The sequence below is a fragment of the Mobula hypostoma genome, chromosome 27 (assembly GCF_963921235.1).
Source record: "Mobula hypostoma chromosome 27, sMobHyp1.1, whole genome shotgun sequence".
NCBI lineage: Eukaryota > Metazoa > Chordata > Chondrichthyes > Myliobatiformes > Myliobatidae > Mobula > Mobula hypostoma.
The window spans coordinates 14,822,623-14,841,083 of record NC_086123.1 but is presented as its reverse complement, the minus strand read 5'-3'; the positions used below and the strand labels follow the sequence as shown (position 1 = coordinate 14,841,083).

General features: G+C 38.5%; 1 protein-coding gene across 1 annotated transcript in view; it reads right to left on the bottom strand.

The window, feature by feature from the left end:
- Nucleotides 1-11,310: 11,310 nt before the first annotated feature.
- LOC134338471 (calcium-binding protein 7) overlaps nucleotides 11,311-18,461 on the bottom strand; it is a 73,785-nt gene continuing 66,634 nt past the window's right edge. The window contains exons 4-5 of the mRNA XM_063034304.1: nucleotides 16,824-16,977; nucleotides 11,311-11,438 (exon numbers count right to left, since the gene is read on the bottom strand). Of these exons, the coding sequence (XP_062890374.1) occupies nucleotides 11,311-11,438; nucleotides 16,824-16,977 (282 nt within the window). The remainder of the gene's footprint in view (nucleotides 11,439-16,823; nucleotides 16,978-18,461) is intronic.

Here is an 18,461-nt window from a genome sequence, read left to right as displayed (position 1 = left end):
TTTTAAAGCCAATTAAAAACTTAGTTTGGCACATGTCAGTGCAAGTCATGACATTCCAGCATATTTTGTATTGGGTCTACTTTGTAAATATTTGAAATTTTTGCCGGTTCAAAACTCCTGCAGAGAAGACTGAAACTGTGCAGTCTGTGGGAACATGCTGGGTGACTGACCGCAACTTTGTGGTTTCCATGTTGAGCTGCTCCAGAGTAAAGTTCCTGGAGATAACTATCAATTCACGTACAGTGGTGCTCTAGCTGTCATTATTAGGCAACAACCAAATGAAGGAGTCAGAATTTTCTGTAGCCTTCCTGATCTCATCAGAAGTTCTAATCAAAGATCCCCATTTTCAATCTTTCTTCAGGAATTCACTAAGTCTAAAGCTGTACAGCTGCTACATTTGACAGCTGTCCTACAGCCAAAGCGAAGCTGTAGGAAACAAGACCACTTCCATCTCTATCTGTATCTTCATCCCGTCTTCTTTCAACCTGGTAGTGGTTAGCACAATGCTTTACTGCACCAGTGACCCAGGTTTCATTTTCACTGCCGCCTGTAGGAGTTTGTATGTTCTCCCCGTAACCGCATGGGTTTCCTTCCACAGTGGAAAGACATGCCAGTTGGTAGGTTAATTGGTCATTGGAAATTGTTTTCGATGATTAGGCTAGTGTTAAACTGAAGGTTGCTGTGTGCCTTGGCTCCAAGGGCCGGAATAGCTTATCCCATGCTGTATGCCAATAAATAAATAAACATCTCATCTAGACCCCTTTGTCAATTTCTTGCTCAACCATATCATCAAGAAAAAAGCCCTAAAGAAGGCAAATGTGTTTTTTTTTCCGCACAAGGATCATAAGGATAGTTTGCAGATCTGTTACTGTATCATATTTACATGGTCACTCCTCTTAATGGGTAATTAAAGAGCTAGAATGAGGGCCTTGGCTCACCTAGATGTCAAAGTTTGATATACAAGTAACAAAGGAAGGGTGTGGAGCCAGAAATGGAACCTGCATGCCAGCATCAGAACTTGATGTACTGGATTGTTTTAACTTATCAGTTAAAGAGGGCCAAAATGCAGGGACGAATTTGACAAATTTTCAGAGACATCTTTTGATGTTATTATAAAAAAAAATTGGATAGGAAGGGAATAGAGGAAAACCAACGAGGCAATCAAAAATTGGGTTGAATTTAAAAGTTACTGTAAGCCATCTTCCGGAATGAATGAGCAAATTGTTCAAATGACAATATTTCTCACTAATATTCAGGCTTGTATTTCCCCAATGAGATGATGCTGCACCTTGTAGGAAAGAAGATAAAGAATAAATACTGCAGTGACTGGAAATAGCATTACTAGGGAACCTTTTGATTTGGGAATGCTACATTTATAATCTCTTTCTTTCCTCTGTTCCAATTATTCCTTACAAACCAAGGGTATCTCAAAAAATATGAATGCAAAATGATAAAAGAATCTTCTATCCTCATGGTAGCGCAGTAAATAGGTTTGGCAATGAAAATTATCTTTAAGACCAGCTGTACACGGAAACAGTCCCGGTAATTATATGTCAGCTCACTCACAGTATTTACCCTTTATAATTAGATTAATAAAAAAAAGTTATATTCCCAAACAGTGTTTTTGCTGAAATTCACCTGGCAACAAGAATTCGTCCTTCAAGCGATACTTAAGAAGAAATTGACATGACACTTCGCACTTCACAATCCTTTATAAAGTCATGAGTTTTGTACCTAATCTCACATACACCAAATTTGACTAAACAGTTTGGATATACTAATTTCAAGATAGATATTACAAAAATAAATTTAATTTAAAATTTGTGCTTGCTCATTTTAATAATGTTGCGCATTAAATATTTAATATAACTTTTACATCCATTCTCCAATTATATCCATTCTGGATAACTTTCTTCCCAGTGGTATGTTTTAACTTGAACTTGTGAACATATTGACAGAAGTACGGAGTGGAAAATGCCACTTAATTCATATAGCATGCTCCACATAGTTAGCCTGATATATTCACAGCTTACATACTTCTGAATTGGTTCATTGAGAAAAGGGAGGTGTAGAAGCATTTGTATAACGTGTTCCATAATTCTCCATTGACAATTTACTAGCATCTATTGGAAGAAATATGAAAAAAATGCAACTTTTCAGGAAATAGTTACCTTTTTATTAAAAACATTTTCTTATACCAAATTTTGAAACATATAACATTTTAATAAAAAAATTAAACATTGATTTGTTCAGTATTGCAAATAATTTATTAAAAATATGTTCATGCACTAAAAGCAACTCATAAATTAGTTAAGCATATATAATAAAATCAAGACCTTTAAAATACACAGATGCATACAGGTGAATAATATTTTTGGTCTTCAAATTTCATTTAGTACATTTAGAAATCAAATCTACCCAATATTTGATTGTAATTCAGTAGTCAGAATTCACCCTCTTTGATTGTTGTTAGTCACATTCCAGACTATGATATACATTTCTCTTGATTTAATGAAAATATACTGGCCTTGCCATTACAATGTGTAATAATTATTTATTGAAGTATTAGTCTGAGACTCCTCACTAAACTAGTAAAGGTACTGAAACTTTTTGTAAACAGTCTAATGCCTCCAGGAAAATAGCAGAGAGTGGAATTTCAGACAAATGCATTAAACATTCAGAAGGAATTACATTGTAAAATAACTGTAAGGTCCATTCATTAGGCTACAGTATGCAGTACCACCAGCAACAGGAACAACAAGATCTTCATAGTGTTGGGGACAGAAATGGGGATTAAGACAACCAACGGCAGTGAACTCATTTCAAGTACTGGTGTCAGAGATATTGCCTCCACAATGTTGACTTCCTTTGACTCAGTTTCTCAGACCTTCCAACTTAAGGCAAAATATTCAGAAGGTAAATTCCTTAGCCAACTGCCAATAGTAAAGTTTGCTAGGAATTCCATTAAAACATTGGCTGTTCCGGTAGAGAAAAATACAGGTGATTATTAAGAAATGAGATATCACTTCATAATTATTTGAGGGTACAGAACGTAATTGAGGGAGTGCAGCGTAGGTTCACAAGGTTAATTCCCGGGATGGCAGGACTGTCATATGTCGAAAGATTGGAGCGACTGGGCTTGTATACTCTGGAATTTAGAAGGCTGAGAGGGGATCTTATTGAAACATATAAGATTATTAAGTGATTGGACATGCTGGAGGCAGGAAGCATGTTCCCGCTGATGGGTGAGTCCAGAACCAGAGGCCACAGTTTAAGAATTAGGGGTAGGCCATTTAGAACGGAGTTGAGGAAAAACTTTTTCACCCAGAGAGTGGTGGATATATGAAATGCTCTGCCCCAGAAGGCTGTGGAGGCCAAGTCTCTGGATGCTTTCAAAAAAGAGATGGATAGAGCTCTTAAAGATAGTGGAATCAAAGGTTATGGGGATAAGGCAGGAACTGGATACTGATTGTGGATGATCAGCCATGATCACAGTGAATGGTGGTGCTGGCTCGAAGGGCTGAATGGCCTACTCCTGCACCTATTGTCTATTGTAATTAAGAATGCAAGTGGGATTTTGGCCTTCAGTGGAGAGTAGAGACACAAGATTCTTAGATGCTGAAGTCTGGAGCAACAAACAATCTGCTGAAATAACTTAATGGATCAAGGAGCATCGGTGGGAGGAAATGATTTGCGGACATTTCAAATAGGAACCTTGCATCAGGACTAAGAGTGGAGTAGCGAGATAGCCGGTATAAAGAGGAGAAGTGGTGTGCCAAGGAAGGATTCCGAGGGGACTGGTTGGCCAAGAAGAGCTGAAAGACGGTAGGCAGTTAGTGGTGGTAGGGGAGGGGAGTGAGGGTGAAGCTGGAAGACAGTGGCAGTTGAATGATAGACGGAGGCAGATGGTGGGGGGGGGGTTCAAATGGAGTATGGTGGTGGTAGGGGAGTGTGAATTTAGGAGACATCTGCTGGAGGGGGATAAGCAGGAACACAAAGCGTGACCAATGCTGGATTTAGACATGCAAAGGAGGTGGGAATGGGAAGGGGTGAGGTGTTGTGTGTGAAATGAATGAGGGGCAAGAGGCAAAGATGAGTGAAGGGAGTTCAGGGGAAGTATCAGAGGGAGTAGGAGTGGGAGGGTGGAAGGGAAACAAAAGGAGGTGTGAGTTGCCTAAAACTGGGAAACCTGGTAAACCCAGTATTCATGCCACTGGGTTTTAGACCACCAATAGGGTGTTGTTCCTCCAGTCTGCACAGGTAGGTAAGTCTAGCTACAGCTGTGAGACCACACTAATACCATGGAGGAAGTTTGACAGGGTGAACTGTTGACTTCATGAGTTGGCCACTTCAGGAATCCTGCTTTGATCTCCTTGTTTAAGGAGGGCCATATCAGCAACGGAGACCATTCAGACAAAGTCCATGAGATTGGTTACTGGGGTAATGTTGAGAAGATAGGGTTTATACTTGACTTTAGAGTAATGAAAGGTTGTCTTATTGTAACATACAGAATTCCAAGGAGGGTCAACAAGTAGGTGTTTTGAGAATGTTTCCCTCTGCAGCTCTTTAGAACTCAGGGCTATAGTTTCAAGGTAAAAGGTTGCCCATTTAAGTGGAGCTAGTGGATTTTTTTAAGGGGGTTGTGAATCTTTGGAATCCTCCACCCAAGAGAGTAATGGAGGTTAAACCACAGGAGATATTGAACATTGAGACTGACAGATTTCTTTGGGGGAGCTGTCAGAAAAGTTGAGTGAAGGCCAGGATTGCATCAGCCGTATTGACTTCAAAGATGATACACGTTTGTGAAACCACTTTCTATTCAAGCCCCTATTTCTAATTTTTATACCACCTCACCCAGTTACAATGAGGGTAAGTTGGAAGGTCTGAGTTCACAATGTCTGAATCTTGTGTAATAATTTTGATGTCAAAGCCCTACCAATTTATTAGCTACTAATTAAAAGAACAAACTACCATGTTGAATTAGTGGGGGAAAAATTAACCTGCAGACCAGGAGAACGGTTAAATTGCACACAGATATTTTGTGCATGTACATGCACATCCCTTTCCTCAAAGATAGAACAAATGACCCTTTGAAGCTTCTTTGACCAAAATCTTAACGGGGTTTGGCTAAAACCTAATGGAGTTTGACTAAAATTTATAAAAAGAAAATTCATGTTGTTGATGCTTAATTCTACAATCAAGCCCATCACAAAGACCAACAAAAAGTTTACCATTTCTTTAAAAATATAACATCACATACTTTAAAATTACTCTTTGTTTAAGCATTATATCACCATTAGTTAGCAATGTACTGTTTTTAAAAAAGCTTCTAATGCACATGCCCCTTTGTTTATTGAGAGAAGTAATAATACAGAGCCCTTTCAACATTTATCCATCTAAGGATATACCATCTATAGCAGTAGCTTGCATAGTAAAATCCCATACAATTTTGAGACATAGTTTATAGACAGCTTGGAATCCATTATTTGTTGGCAAATGGCTACCTTCACTACAATGGTGGATCACAGTTTTTGGAGTGCTTGTTAACCTATGCCTAAAGCCATTAACTATTTAATGTGTAGCCAACACTGATGAGACCATCAGAATCTTTTTTGGAGTCTCTAGTGGGATTCAGGCAGTGCACTGGAAAGGAATGCCTCTTCTTACAGACTTTAAAATCATAATGATACCTTAAGAAATCTTAATGGACATTAATAATGCAAATGAAGATGTTTTCTTTTCTAACCAGTAGATTCTATTATTCTGACGAGGAGTTTAAGGAAAATAAATTGCTAATTTAACAGAAAATAACTAGAGTCAACTAGAGTAACTAGAAAATCCGAGAATCAGCTGAACAATGCTATGAAATAAATGTTTAACACAACGGATGAAATTCAAAGTCTGTTGTATGGATATTTGGATTTTTTAAACCCTTGAACACCCTGCGGCTTGGGATACGACACAAGCATGATTATATTTGCTGTATTGTGATATTTACTTCCAGTCCATACATTGTGTGTGCAGTTCTGCCTGTCGCTCTTACCACCCTTTTGATTACATCCAGCCTCAGGTTGCTGGGCTGAGAAATGTTCTGAATTCTAAATTGAACACTAATTTGACCAGACACAGTTCACGACATTTACAACAGAAAACAAGGACAGTACATATCGTTACCACAACGACAAGTAACACTTCCACTAAGTTGAACTTTGGATGTCCATAAGCTATAAGTACGTTATATTTTTCAGTATGACTTACAAAAAGATAATTGCTTTCATTTTATATTTTCAATAGCTTTTTAAATATAAATCTGAATTCACACTTCATGAATTATGGAGCAGAGAAATGCATTACTCACAGATAACGTGTTCTGTATGGGGTAACTGGTTCTTAACTATTGTATTCAACTATCTACTAGTATTGTAAATCATACATCACCCTTATGAACAAATTTAACATAATTTGCTATGCTATACTGTAGTTTCTCCTACACATTATGCATTGACAAGAAATACAATGTACAAAATTAAAGGCATTCTTAACTGTTTATAAGATTCATCGAGATAAAGAAACACTGATGCTACAATTAAAATATTTTCTACACAAATGTAAACTTAAGACATTTTTCATCAAATAAAATATACACTTCTCTAATGTACTTCACATTGCTTCATGCAGAGAAATGTATTATATTGCACAGAGAACACTTTGGTGGGCTATGGTGCATACGTTAGACTCTCCCTGTTAGTACTCACGCTGTGACCTCCCTACTCAAAACCTAGAGTGGTTTAACAGAGTAAGTAATCCTACTATAGATGCCACTGGAGTTACACAACACATCCTTAGTGATGGATGTCACTGAATCTTCCAGTTAATGCACGGGAAGAATGAGCAAACTTTAGGGCATTATCCCTAAAACTGAATTTTCTTTATTTTTATTACAAACTATGTACATTTTTTTTTTATTTTCATAGATCTTCTAACTTATTAGTAACATAACGAATGATTAACACTGTACTATAGCTACAGATGACTTTAGGAGACAATTTTGCATTGCTTCGGTTTACTATGATAATATTGCACACAGTGCAGATGCTATTGCTGCAAAAGATGAAATACCTTTGTGTTTTGTTACCAGTCTAACAGTTCATTTTTAAACTAATATGTCCCTTAGTAACCGTAACCGTAATATCAATGCATTGACTGAATTTTTGAGACCTACAGCCCAGCACAAAACGATGGCATCGCATTTACAATGACGATATTTGTCTCACCATCTAACTGGGGTTTCTGAATAAACATCCCACATATTCATCTGGAAAGGGCAGTTGGTTTTTGATTTTCTACTAATGTACCTTTGCTGATCATTCCTCATGCGACTGAGGACCAGAGTGATTGTATTGTGTACTCTGCCCTGTCTTAGTTGGCTAGTTGGGGTGAAGAGAAGTCAATATGGTATGTTTCACTTTACAGTTCTAGGGCCAGCAGTGATTGTGGTGCTTCACTGAACTGCACTAATCTAGCCAAGGTCACCACCAGCCTAGGTCACTGACCTTCCTCATCTCCCCACCACTGAAGATCACACCTCTGAAGTCAGAGGGAATGTCGGTGAATCTTCCTTTGGCTAGGAGTGTGGCCTCTCAACATTACTGGCTGCCCAAAATGTTTCAGGTTTTGGTCTGCAGCTCATTTTGTTCTTGTTCCCAAACCGAAATTGATCATACACTCTACAAATCAGACCACTGGCCTGTGCTCACCACTAGTTGGCCACCTGTAATCCATTATCGGGGGAAACTCAGTCCCATTCTTTCAATAGGACACAATCTGATTAACAGGGTCGCTGATGGGACAGCTTCTCATATAGATGGCTCCCAATCTGATTGCCTGAATGCCAACTTCTATGCTATATAGTTCTGCAAAGAATCATTGAAACAGTTTATTCCAGCCAAATAGTATTACTATTTCAACATCCAGGAAACTTGATGTGCCACAGGATAATATCCCTTAATGCTTTTAACAGAGGCATTAGTCTGTTTAGGAAAAAAATGGTGTAATTGTCTAAAATGACACTGGGATGGATTCCTTGTATCATGTGGTACATTTTCAGGGCCTAATGGTTGACTATCAGTGCTCAAAAATACAAACTTTGAACTTGGATCCAAGGCTGAAATTTAACAGAATCCATCTGTTCCACTGGATAATATTAAACTTAGCACAAATAAATAAATTGATAGGATTGCAATTCATCTCAAAATGTAATGGGAGAATTAATTGCGAATTTGATCCATCAAAAATAATGGGGTTCTAATGTTTTTATGCCATTTATTCTTTAGGGTTGCCTTCTGTTTTGTGGATGTCTGTGAAGAGTAAGAATTTCAGGTTGTAAACATTCTCTGATATTAAATGGAGCCATTGAACCATTGAAAATTTCAGATGATTTCAACACTATAAAATTTTAGCATTTGCTCTGAACTTTGTTGTCACAAATTTTTAAGGTTATGGCTTTAAAAATGAGATGTCAGTCTCATTAAAGAATTAAAGAGTTCCATCAAATTAACTTTTAAAAGAAGGATTTAAGGTTTTAAATTTACTTGGCTATGTTTTCACTTATTCAGGAAGACTTGATTCCTTTATAAGTGCATGTTTTAACTCAATAGCTGGGTATTAGTGAAAGTGATCACCAGTAAATCTCTAGGCAAAAACGTGAATGCTTCTGCTATGCAACTAAATGGTATAGTTCCCACTAATGATTACTGGCTGTTTTACCACACTTTATCATTAATAGTGCTACATTTTTATACTTAAATCTAAGCCACAGTGTTAATTGTGAGGATGACCTGAAAGTAATTTGCTACAGTTCAAAATGCATTTTTTATGGATACCTACAGATTTTCCATGAAATATGAAAATTTTCAGGATTAAGTAAACATGATGAAATATTTATAACATTTATCAAATAAATATTTGGTGTCCTGGCAAGATAGAGAATTAAAAAGGAAGCAGCTTGTTATTTCTGTTCTCAAACCCTTTCCTACCCAAGTTACCTTTATCATCACCACCCATTTGAGTGAAACTGATTTATTGAAAGCAGAGGTTAAATATCCTGGAGGACTCTCGATAATATTACACCAGTAAACATCCCACTATACTGATGCATGACCTACTCTTTACCATTTTCTAGTGCAAAATCTTTCTTTTCAAGTAAATTATGTTCACTTACAACAAAGATCACCTCACTTCCTAGAAGTCATTAAGACTCTGAAATGTCCAAGAATTTGGTTTGATTTCTTCTAATCTTGCCTTAAGTTCACACAGCAAACACCATTGACTGTGGCAATAAAATCCTCCGCAGGGAAACAACATTACGCTGTGAATCACAAATATGTTTTTCTTTCTTTCATAGAGGAATAAAAGTTAATGTAGCAAAATCTGCAAAAATATATGTGCGGCTTTAATAAAATGTTTAGCTAAGACTCCTTAGAAATTATTTTGTTTTTTTTAAAGTGCTTTTCAACCACTTATTTGTGGATAGAGGCATGGAAACAGCATTTTGCCAAATCAAGAATGAATCCAAACCTCTAATGTTGCTGTTAATTTCCTCCATATTGATGGGATAATAAAAACATGAGTTAAGATAATTCAAGATATCCTATTGCTACCTGAAAACCTAGCACAAGCCTTGTACAGGGAAGCATCAATTTTTATCAAGGCAGATAAGTTGACGAAAAGCAAATGTTGTGCTTCTTTCAATTGCTATTGCTGAGAAAGATTTTTTAAAAACTTAATAATGCTGATTGGGACTATATTTTGTTTGACACTTTTTGAAATTTAATTTTCTGAGTGAATATAAGATAATTATAAATTATTACACTGAAGCTATTTAAATCTATCTGTTCTGGTTTAATTGCTTTTTTTTTCCTCAACAAATTTTTTACCTTAACACATCACATTACCTTACATCTGCCTATGCCCTGTTTGCCTCGATTGCAAAAATATCAACAATTGATGTAATCGCTCTGAGGAGCTAAGGGCAATGTTCTTTACATGAACTGTCTGAGTTGAAATCCTGAAGTTGCTGTTAGTACTTCATTTCTCTTTCTCTGTAGTTATTGTAGTAGCCTTCCCCATTACAAAGAAGGGAAACCAGTGAACTGATGAAAATTCAAACCACTTGCTAGTTATCCTTAAATATCATATTTTGTTTCAACATGAGCAAGTGAGATTTTAAAGAAACTTCTTTAATTTTAAGTGTCATTATTTTAATATTTTAACTCATATTTTAACCATATTTTAATATTTTAACCAACAGGGTTTAAAATAAAAAGAAGTTTGACTTTTAAAAGACTTATTTGTGGTATTTCCGCCTCTAACTCAAAGAGTATGCAATCCAATTTTAATTTCTGTACATTGTTAGCTAAAAATTGTGCTTTTTCTTTCTTGGCTTGATGTCTGTGAAAATTCTTGCAGTTTGATGACATCATGGTTACTGGGCACCAGGGTTCCTTTCGAACTGATCCCTGTCAGCAAGCAACATTGGCAAAAGGGAAGTCTGCAGCGAATATTAAGATTCTTTTCCTGCTGATTTTCTTCCCTAGCGGTAGAGGCAAGTACCATTACTGTGTCAAAATCAGCAGAATGCAGCTCAATAGAGAGTACGGTGTAACATTTACAATGATGCATGGCTAAGTCATCTGTGTTGTTCATTATTAAATCTGCAATGGATATAAAGTTGTGTAATGCAAATTATAGAATCGAACTTTAGACTAGAACAATAAATACTGGCAATTGATTTTTTTTTGTTGAAAGCAGACAGGTCTGGGAGTCAGATGCATTTGTTTGATGTCTGGGAATTCTGCTGTGATGCCTTTCACTATAAAACAGCTAGTGCAATGTCTTTTTTTTTTGAGAAAATGAGAATGCAATATTTAGAACCCTTCACTCACCAGTCTTCCTTTTCCTTTCTTTATGTGGACACGTTTGGATTCATTTTGGCATAATGGGAGCTCCTCCAGTCTTCACTAACAATCTTTTTTTCTATTCAAAATTGTCTTGCATACTGTGGATTTCATCTGCACGTAGTGATACCCTTATTGGTAACGTTCATTACATTACAAGAGATTCACAAAATATATGTTGTCACATCAAGGTTTCAAAATCCATGCATTATCATGCATTTATTTTCCTGTATTCCTGTATAGGCGGGAAGTTCCTTCAGGGATTCCAAAGTCATTAGGGCTACCATGCAATCACGCTGCTGTCTACCAGTTTATCTGAGTTGTTCAGGTACGGGCTGACTTGAGGACGGTCCCCTCATTTCATCCCACTTCTCAGCACCTGATTTGCTGCTATAAGCATTACACTGATAATGAAAGCAATAGCAAATGCGCAGATGAGACTCTTCCTTACACACGTCTGTTTGATTTGCTGCGTGGAACATGCTGCAGACGGAAACAAAAGAGAGTTTACTCTGTGTGAATTTACAACACACTGCACGGTATTTCTCTGCTGACAGCAATAACTATTGACCCAGCTGAGAAAGAATGAAACTTGCCAGATGGAGGCAAATGCAAGCAACGAAGAGCTGAAAATACAACTCAAGTGTGTTTTAATTTTCAGTTGCATACAGTACAATGAAAGGAGTGCACATTAACCAGATATATAAATACATTCCATTTAGACCCAGTAAAAGGGGGAACTGAACAGATAAAGCAGCTGATATTCAACTCCCCAGAACAGCTAACCCTTGACACAGAAACAATAACTGCAGAATCAATGTCACAACTCACAGGACATTCACAGAAAAATTCTGCCATTCTATCCAGTTGAATATGTGAGTAGTCTTTTACAGTGATGAGTTGAAATTGAGAATTCTCACATCATTAAAACTGCTGGGTTTTTAAAAGAAAGGGAGTAGTTTCTGGGATTTGTGGAATCGTTTCTGGGAAATTATGTAAGGCAAGTGAAGTGTGTAGCATTCTCCAAACCAGAATGATCACAGTATAATTTGGTTTAAAATAATGATGAGAAGACCTTTGAAAAATGTTGATGGAGAAAAACTCTGAGAAAGAGATAATATCAATGATTTTGAAGTGTCAGAAGTGTTAAATAAATTGTCTATTCCTGCCTTCACGGAAGAAATAGGTAAGGTTAAACCAAAGAAGATAGTTATGAGCGGGAAAGTGATGATTTAAAAAAGATTTATTTAAGAACGGAGTAATTTGCTTATGAGGAGAAACTGGAGAAGTTACGTCTGTTCTCGCTAAAGTAGAGGAAGGTAAGAGAAGTCTTGACGGAGATACATAAGATTGAGGATAAAGAGAGGATAGATGGCAGGAAACTTTTCCATTATCAAAGGTACATAAAATAAAAGATGCAGGTTTGGAGTTAGAAAGAAGACATTTAGAGGAGATATGAGAAGGGATTTTCTTAACTTAGAGGGTTGAGCAGCTGGAATGCACCATCTGAGAGAATTGTTGAAGCTGAGTGGCTAAAAGCAGTCAAGGAATGTCGAGATGGATATTTCAAATGCCTGGGGATGGAAGTCTATGGACCACATTTAGGGAGATGGGAGTATTCCAGACATATCCTCATTGATCTGTGTGGATGAATGGGCCAAATGATCTCTTTCCATATGGTACAGTTCTATGACATTGTTCGGATAGAGCAGCGTTGCAGCTTGCTGAAGTAAAGATAAAAGTAGTAAAGGTAGCTCTCTTCAGTCTTCTTTAGATACAGGAGTACTGCCTGAGGACTTGTTCAGGAAAGGAGAGATTGTTAAGTGGAGTAATACACACAGGTTCCACCTAACATCAGGTGTCAAAGTTAATGCAGACCATTATAAACCATAAGGCAAAGAAGCCCTTGGGAGGCGGTGATCATAATATGATAGAATTCACCATGCAGTTTGAGAGGGAGATGATAAAGTCAGACGTATCAGTAGTACAGTGTAGTAAAGGGTATTACAGAGACACGAGAGGGGAGCTGGCCAAAGTTGACTGGGAAAAGACACTAGTAGGGATGACAACAGAACGGCAATGGCGGAGTTTCTGGGAGCAATTCAGAAGGCGCAGGAGAGATACAACCCAAAGATGAAGAAATATTCTAAAGGGAGGATGAGGTAACTGTGGCTGACAAGGGAAATCAAAGACAGCATAAAAGGAAAAGAGGGGACATATGATATAGCAAAAAATAATGGGAAGTTAGAGGATTGGAAAGCTTTTAAAAACTGACAGAAGGCAACTAAAATGACATATGGAGAGAAAAGATGACATATGAAGGTAAGCTAGCCAATAGAATAATAGAGCATACCATAAGTTTTTTCAAATATATTAAGAGTAAAAGAGAGGCAAGAATGGATATTTGACGGCTGGAAAATGATGCTGAAGAAGTTGTACTGGGACAAAGAAAAGGCAGATGAATTTAATAAGTATTTTAATAAGTCTTCACAGTGGAGGACACTGGCAGTATACACGGAAACGGAGTGTCAGGGGGCAGAAGTGAGTGTAGTTGCTATTACTAAGGAGAAGCTACTTGAAAAGTTCAAAAGTCGCAAGTCACCTGGACCAGATGGAATACAGCCCAAAGTTTTGAAAGAGGTCGCCGAAGAAATCACAGAGGTGTTAGTAATGATCATTCAAGAGTCACTAGATTATAGAATAGTTCAGAAAAACTAGAAAATTGAAAAGACCAAGGAGCTGATTATTGAATTTGAGAGGAGGAAACTGGGGGCCCATGAGCCTATCCTAATCAAGGGATCAGAGGTGGAGAGGGTCAGCATTTTTAAATTCCTCGATGTTACTGTTTCAGAGCCCTGGGCCCAGCACGAAAGTGCAATACAAACAGAGCACAGCAGTGCCCCTATTTAATGAGGAATTTGCGAAGATACTGCATGACATCTAAAACTTCAACAAACTTCGATACTGTAGATGTGTGATGGAGAGTGTATTGACTGGCTGTATCTCAGACTGATATGCAGACTAGTTTGAAAACACCAATGCCCTTGAATGGAAAATCCTACAAAAAGTGTAATGGATACGGCCTTGAAGGGCTTAGACATATCGGGAGAATGGACAAAGAAGTGGCGGATGGTATATAGTATTAGGAAGTGTATGATCATGCACTTTGGTAGAAGGAATAAAGGCATAGACTAATTTCTAACAGGGAGAATGTTCAAAAATCAGAGGTGTAGGAATCCCTAAAGGTTAACTTGCAGGTTCAGTCAGTGGTAAGGAAGCCAAATGCAATGTTAGCATTCATTTTGAGAGGACTAGAATACACTGTAAAAGTAAGGCTGTCGTCCTGAGGCTTTATGAGTCATTGGCCTGACTGCACTTGGAGTACTGTGAGCAACTTTGGGCCACTTATCTGAAAAAAAGATGTGCCGACATTGGAGAGGGTCCAGACGATTATTCAGGGAATGAAAGGGTTAACTTAAGAGGAGCTTTTGATGGCTCTCAGCCTGCACTCACGGGAGTTTAGCAGAATGAGGGGGGATCTCATTGAAACCTATTCAATATTGAAAGGTCTAGATAAAGTGTAAGCGGAGAGGTTGTTTCCAGTAATAGGCTCGTCTAGGACCGGAGGGCACAGCTTCTGAATGGAGAGAAATCCATTTACAGCAGAGATGAGGAAGCATTTCTTTAGCCAGAAGGTAGTGAATCATGGAATTAATTGCCACAGTTGGCTGTGGAAGCCATGTTATTGAGTATACTTAAAGCAAAGGATGATCGGTTCTTGATATGTCAGGGTGTGAAAGGCTACGGGGGAAAGGGAGGAGACTGGGATTGAGAGGGGTAATAAGTCAGACATGATAGAATGGTGGAGCAGACTCAATGGGCCAAACAGCCTAATTCTCCTCCTATGTCTTATGATTGGGGACAGTCATTGGGAACCGGTGGGTTAATCAAAAAGAGGCAGCATGGTTTTGCCAAAGGGTAAATAATAAGTGAATTTAATTTTTTTTTGATGAAATGTCAGAGAAGATTGATCTTGGTATCTCAGTAGATGTACATTTACATTGTAAGTGAGGCATTCAACAAGGATTTATTGAAGGCTGCAGATTTAAAAGGCAGGTGGCAACAAAACACAGAATTGGTTCAGTGCCAAGGAACAAAGTGAGCATGGCACAGCAGATTGATGTGTTCCAGACTGTGAAGTCATTGATGTTCTTCAAGGACTGGTTCTGTGCCTTTTTGTGCGTTAATGAATGGCCTAGTCTTAGGCACAGGGAACGATACCATACATTTGAAAATTACATGAATGTGGCAGAACGATTGATGAAGATGAGAATTCAGGAAGGGAGGCAAATAATGAAATGGGCAGAAGAATGATAGATGGAGTCCATTGTGAGGCTAAGCACAGCTCCAATGCCATATTTAAATTTGCTGGCAACACCACTGTTGTTGGCCGAATCAAAGATGATGATGAATCAACATATAGGAGGGAGATTGGAAACCTGGCTGACAGGTGCCACAACAACCATTACTCAATGTCAGCAGAACCAAGGAGCTGATTGTTGACTTCACAAAGACGAAACTTGAGGTCCATGAGCCAGTCTTCATCAAAGGATCCGAGGTGGAGAGGGTCAACAATTTTAAATTCCTTGGTGTTATCATTCCAGAGGAATTGTCCTGGGTCCATTTAAGTGCAATTATGAAGAAAGCACAGCAGCGCCTCTACTTCCTTAGAAGTTAGCAAAGACTCAGCACGACATCAAAAACTTTGCCAAATTTCTAAACTGTAGATGTGTGGTGGAGAGTATTTTGACCGGCTGCATCACAGACTGATATGGAAACACCAATGCCCTTGAACAGAAATGTAGTGGATACGGCCCAGTCTATCACAGGTAAAGCCCTACAGGAAAGTAGCATCCATCATCATGGGCCTCCAGGCCGTGCTCTCTTCTCGCTGCTGCCATTTGGAAGAAGGTACAGGACCCTCAGGACTCACCAAGTTCAGAAACAGTTATTACCCCCGAATCATCAAACTTTTGAACCAGAAGGGTTAAATTCACTCAACTTCACTTGCCCCATCACTAACTGCTCCCACAACTTATGAACTCACTTTCAAGGACTCTTCATCTCATGTTCTCAATATTTATTGCATATTGATTTACTATTACTTTTTTCATTTGTATTTGCATAGTTTGTTGTCTTTTGCACATTGGTTGTCTGCCTGTCCTGTTGGGCATGGCCTTTCACTGATTCTATTATGTTTCTTGGACTTACTGTGAATGCCTGAAAGAAAACATTAATAATAAATTTGCTTTGAACCTTGAATATTTTGGAGAGATGTGAAACAGAGCATTTTGGAACTACTATACAGTTTAAATAGCGTTAATTGAAAAAGAGAATGTGCAGGAAAAAATCTTCAGGAACAAGGAGAGAATTTGATGAGGTGCTAGGAGATTACCTGAGTTACACGAATTTATGAACCGAACAAAGCATGTAAGGCAATGGGATCTTGCTGGAATGTGATTAACCACTTCCTATTGAGGAATATTGAGAATAATTCTATGCACTACTCTTTAGCAAAGATATAGTATATAAGGGCTTTTGAAGGGGGTATAGAGTGTTCTATCAGGGTATCACCCATTTTGAGGAGTAGATCGGAAGATCAGGTTGACCACCTTGGAAGCAATAAGCTTAGGACAGGTGACTGCAATTATGTCTGGTTCTGATAGAGTCAATAGAACAAAACTATTATTCCTGTTGTGTGAGTCAAAACAAATGACACTTATGCTTGTAGAAACTATCATTGCTCTTCAGATTTATTGGAAGCCTGGAAATGATTTTGCAGAAAAAGCTGTATTTTTTTGAACTTACTGTCAATGTCAACTGGACATTCATCTGGGTTCTCCACATGGCTTGCTTCTTCTGTCATGATTATATTCTCGATGTCTTTCATTGACAAATGTTCACAGAAGGCCTCATACAGGAGTCTCTTCAGCTCTTCCACTGTCATTCGTTGCATATCACACTGTAAGAGAAGGCAAAATATGTCAAGCCAGTATTTCCAGAGTACTGAGATCATTACTGTAACTATTATACTTTTGTTAGCAACAGTTATCAACAGAAGCTTGCAAAGGGATTCTGTGCTTAGCTGATAAGAGTTATTTAATTGTAACTCAAGCTGGAACCTTCACTGAATCTCCAGCCTTTTTGAGTTATCTGGACATTTTGACCACTTTAGTATTCTGTAGTACTGTAACATTCCAACCAAATTCATAGTTTAATTGTTTAGGGAGCTTTTTGCCATTCCAACTTCTCCTCCTCCCCCCCCCCCCGTCTACCTCTCTTCCCCCCGCTCACCTGGATTCACCTAACACCCTCATGCTTCATCCTCTCCACATCCCCAAGTCTATCTATCCTGGCTTCTCTCCTCTTTCCTTTCAGTCCTGCTGAAGGGTCTCATCCACAAACATCGACCATTCATTTGCCTCCATAAGTGCTGATGGACCCAATATGTTCCTCCAGCCTTCTCTGAGTGTTGCTCCAGATTTCCAGTCTCCTGTCTTGCATCTAATATTGCTATGAAAGAATTTCCTACCGAATAAACAATGTGATGTAGTTACCACTAGTGGGACAAAACATCATGACCTAAAAATGTAGTTCTGACTGGGAACCTGTTTTGAATATGAACGAACCCACACTAGTGGTTCACACGAGCTTTTCATCCATGCATCCCTTGTCATAACTCAAAGGCTTCAGTGGTGTCAACCACAATCTTTCTTCAAATAAAATGACTTGTGAATAATTTCATGAACTTTGGTCAACAAATGATACTACCTGACACTAATTAACAACACACACACAAAATTCTGGAGGAATTTAGCAAGTCGGGCGGTATCTGTGAAGGGGACTAAACAGCCAATGTTTCGCGCCACCTAGAGTGCACCGGTGGTCCTTAACTGGGACTCTCAACCGTGACCTTGAGGGTGTACCTGGAGAATTTTCACATATCGTGCAACATAGAACAGTACAGCACAGTATATGCCCTTTGACCCGTGATGTTGTGCTGACCTTTTAGCCTACTCCAACATTCACCTAACCCTTTCCTCTCACAAAGTCTTACAGGTGTCTTTCATCCATTAAGAGTCTCTTAAATGCCCCTAATGTATCTACCTCTATCACAACCCCTGGCGGAGCATTCCACACATTTACCACTCTCTGTGTTTAAAAAAAACCCTACCTCTGACATCCCCCCTATACTTACCTTCAATCACCTTGCTGCCCAGGGGAAAAGGTGTTGGATATCCACTGTCTATGTCATCTCATTGTGTCGTCTCACAATGTCTAGTTGTGTCATCTCACTGAAGCCAGAGGAATTGCTTCAAACACAGCTTGTTTCATCATAGAATGACCCACCGTGACGTCTGCATGCATGCGGGGCGCCATGGTAATGTAGCGGTTAGCACGACAGTATTGCGGCTCGGGGCATTGGAGTTTGGGGTTCAATCCCAG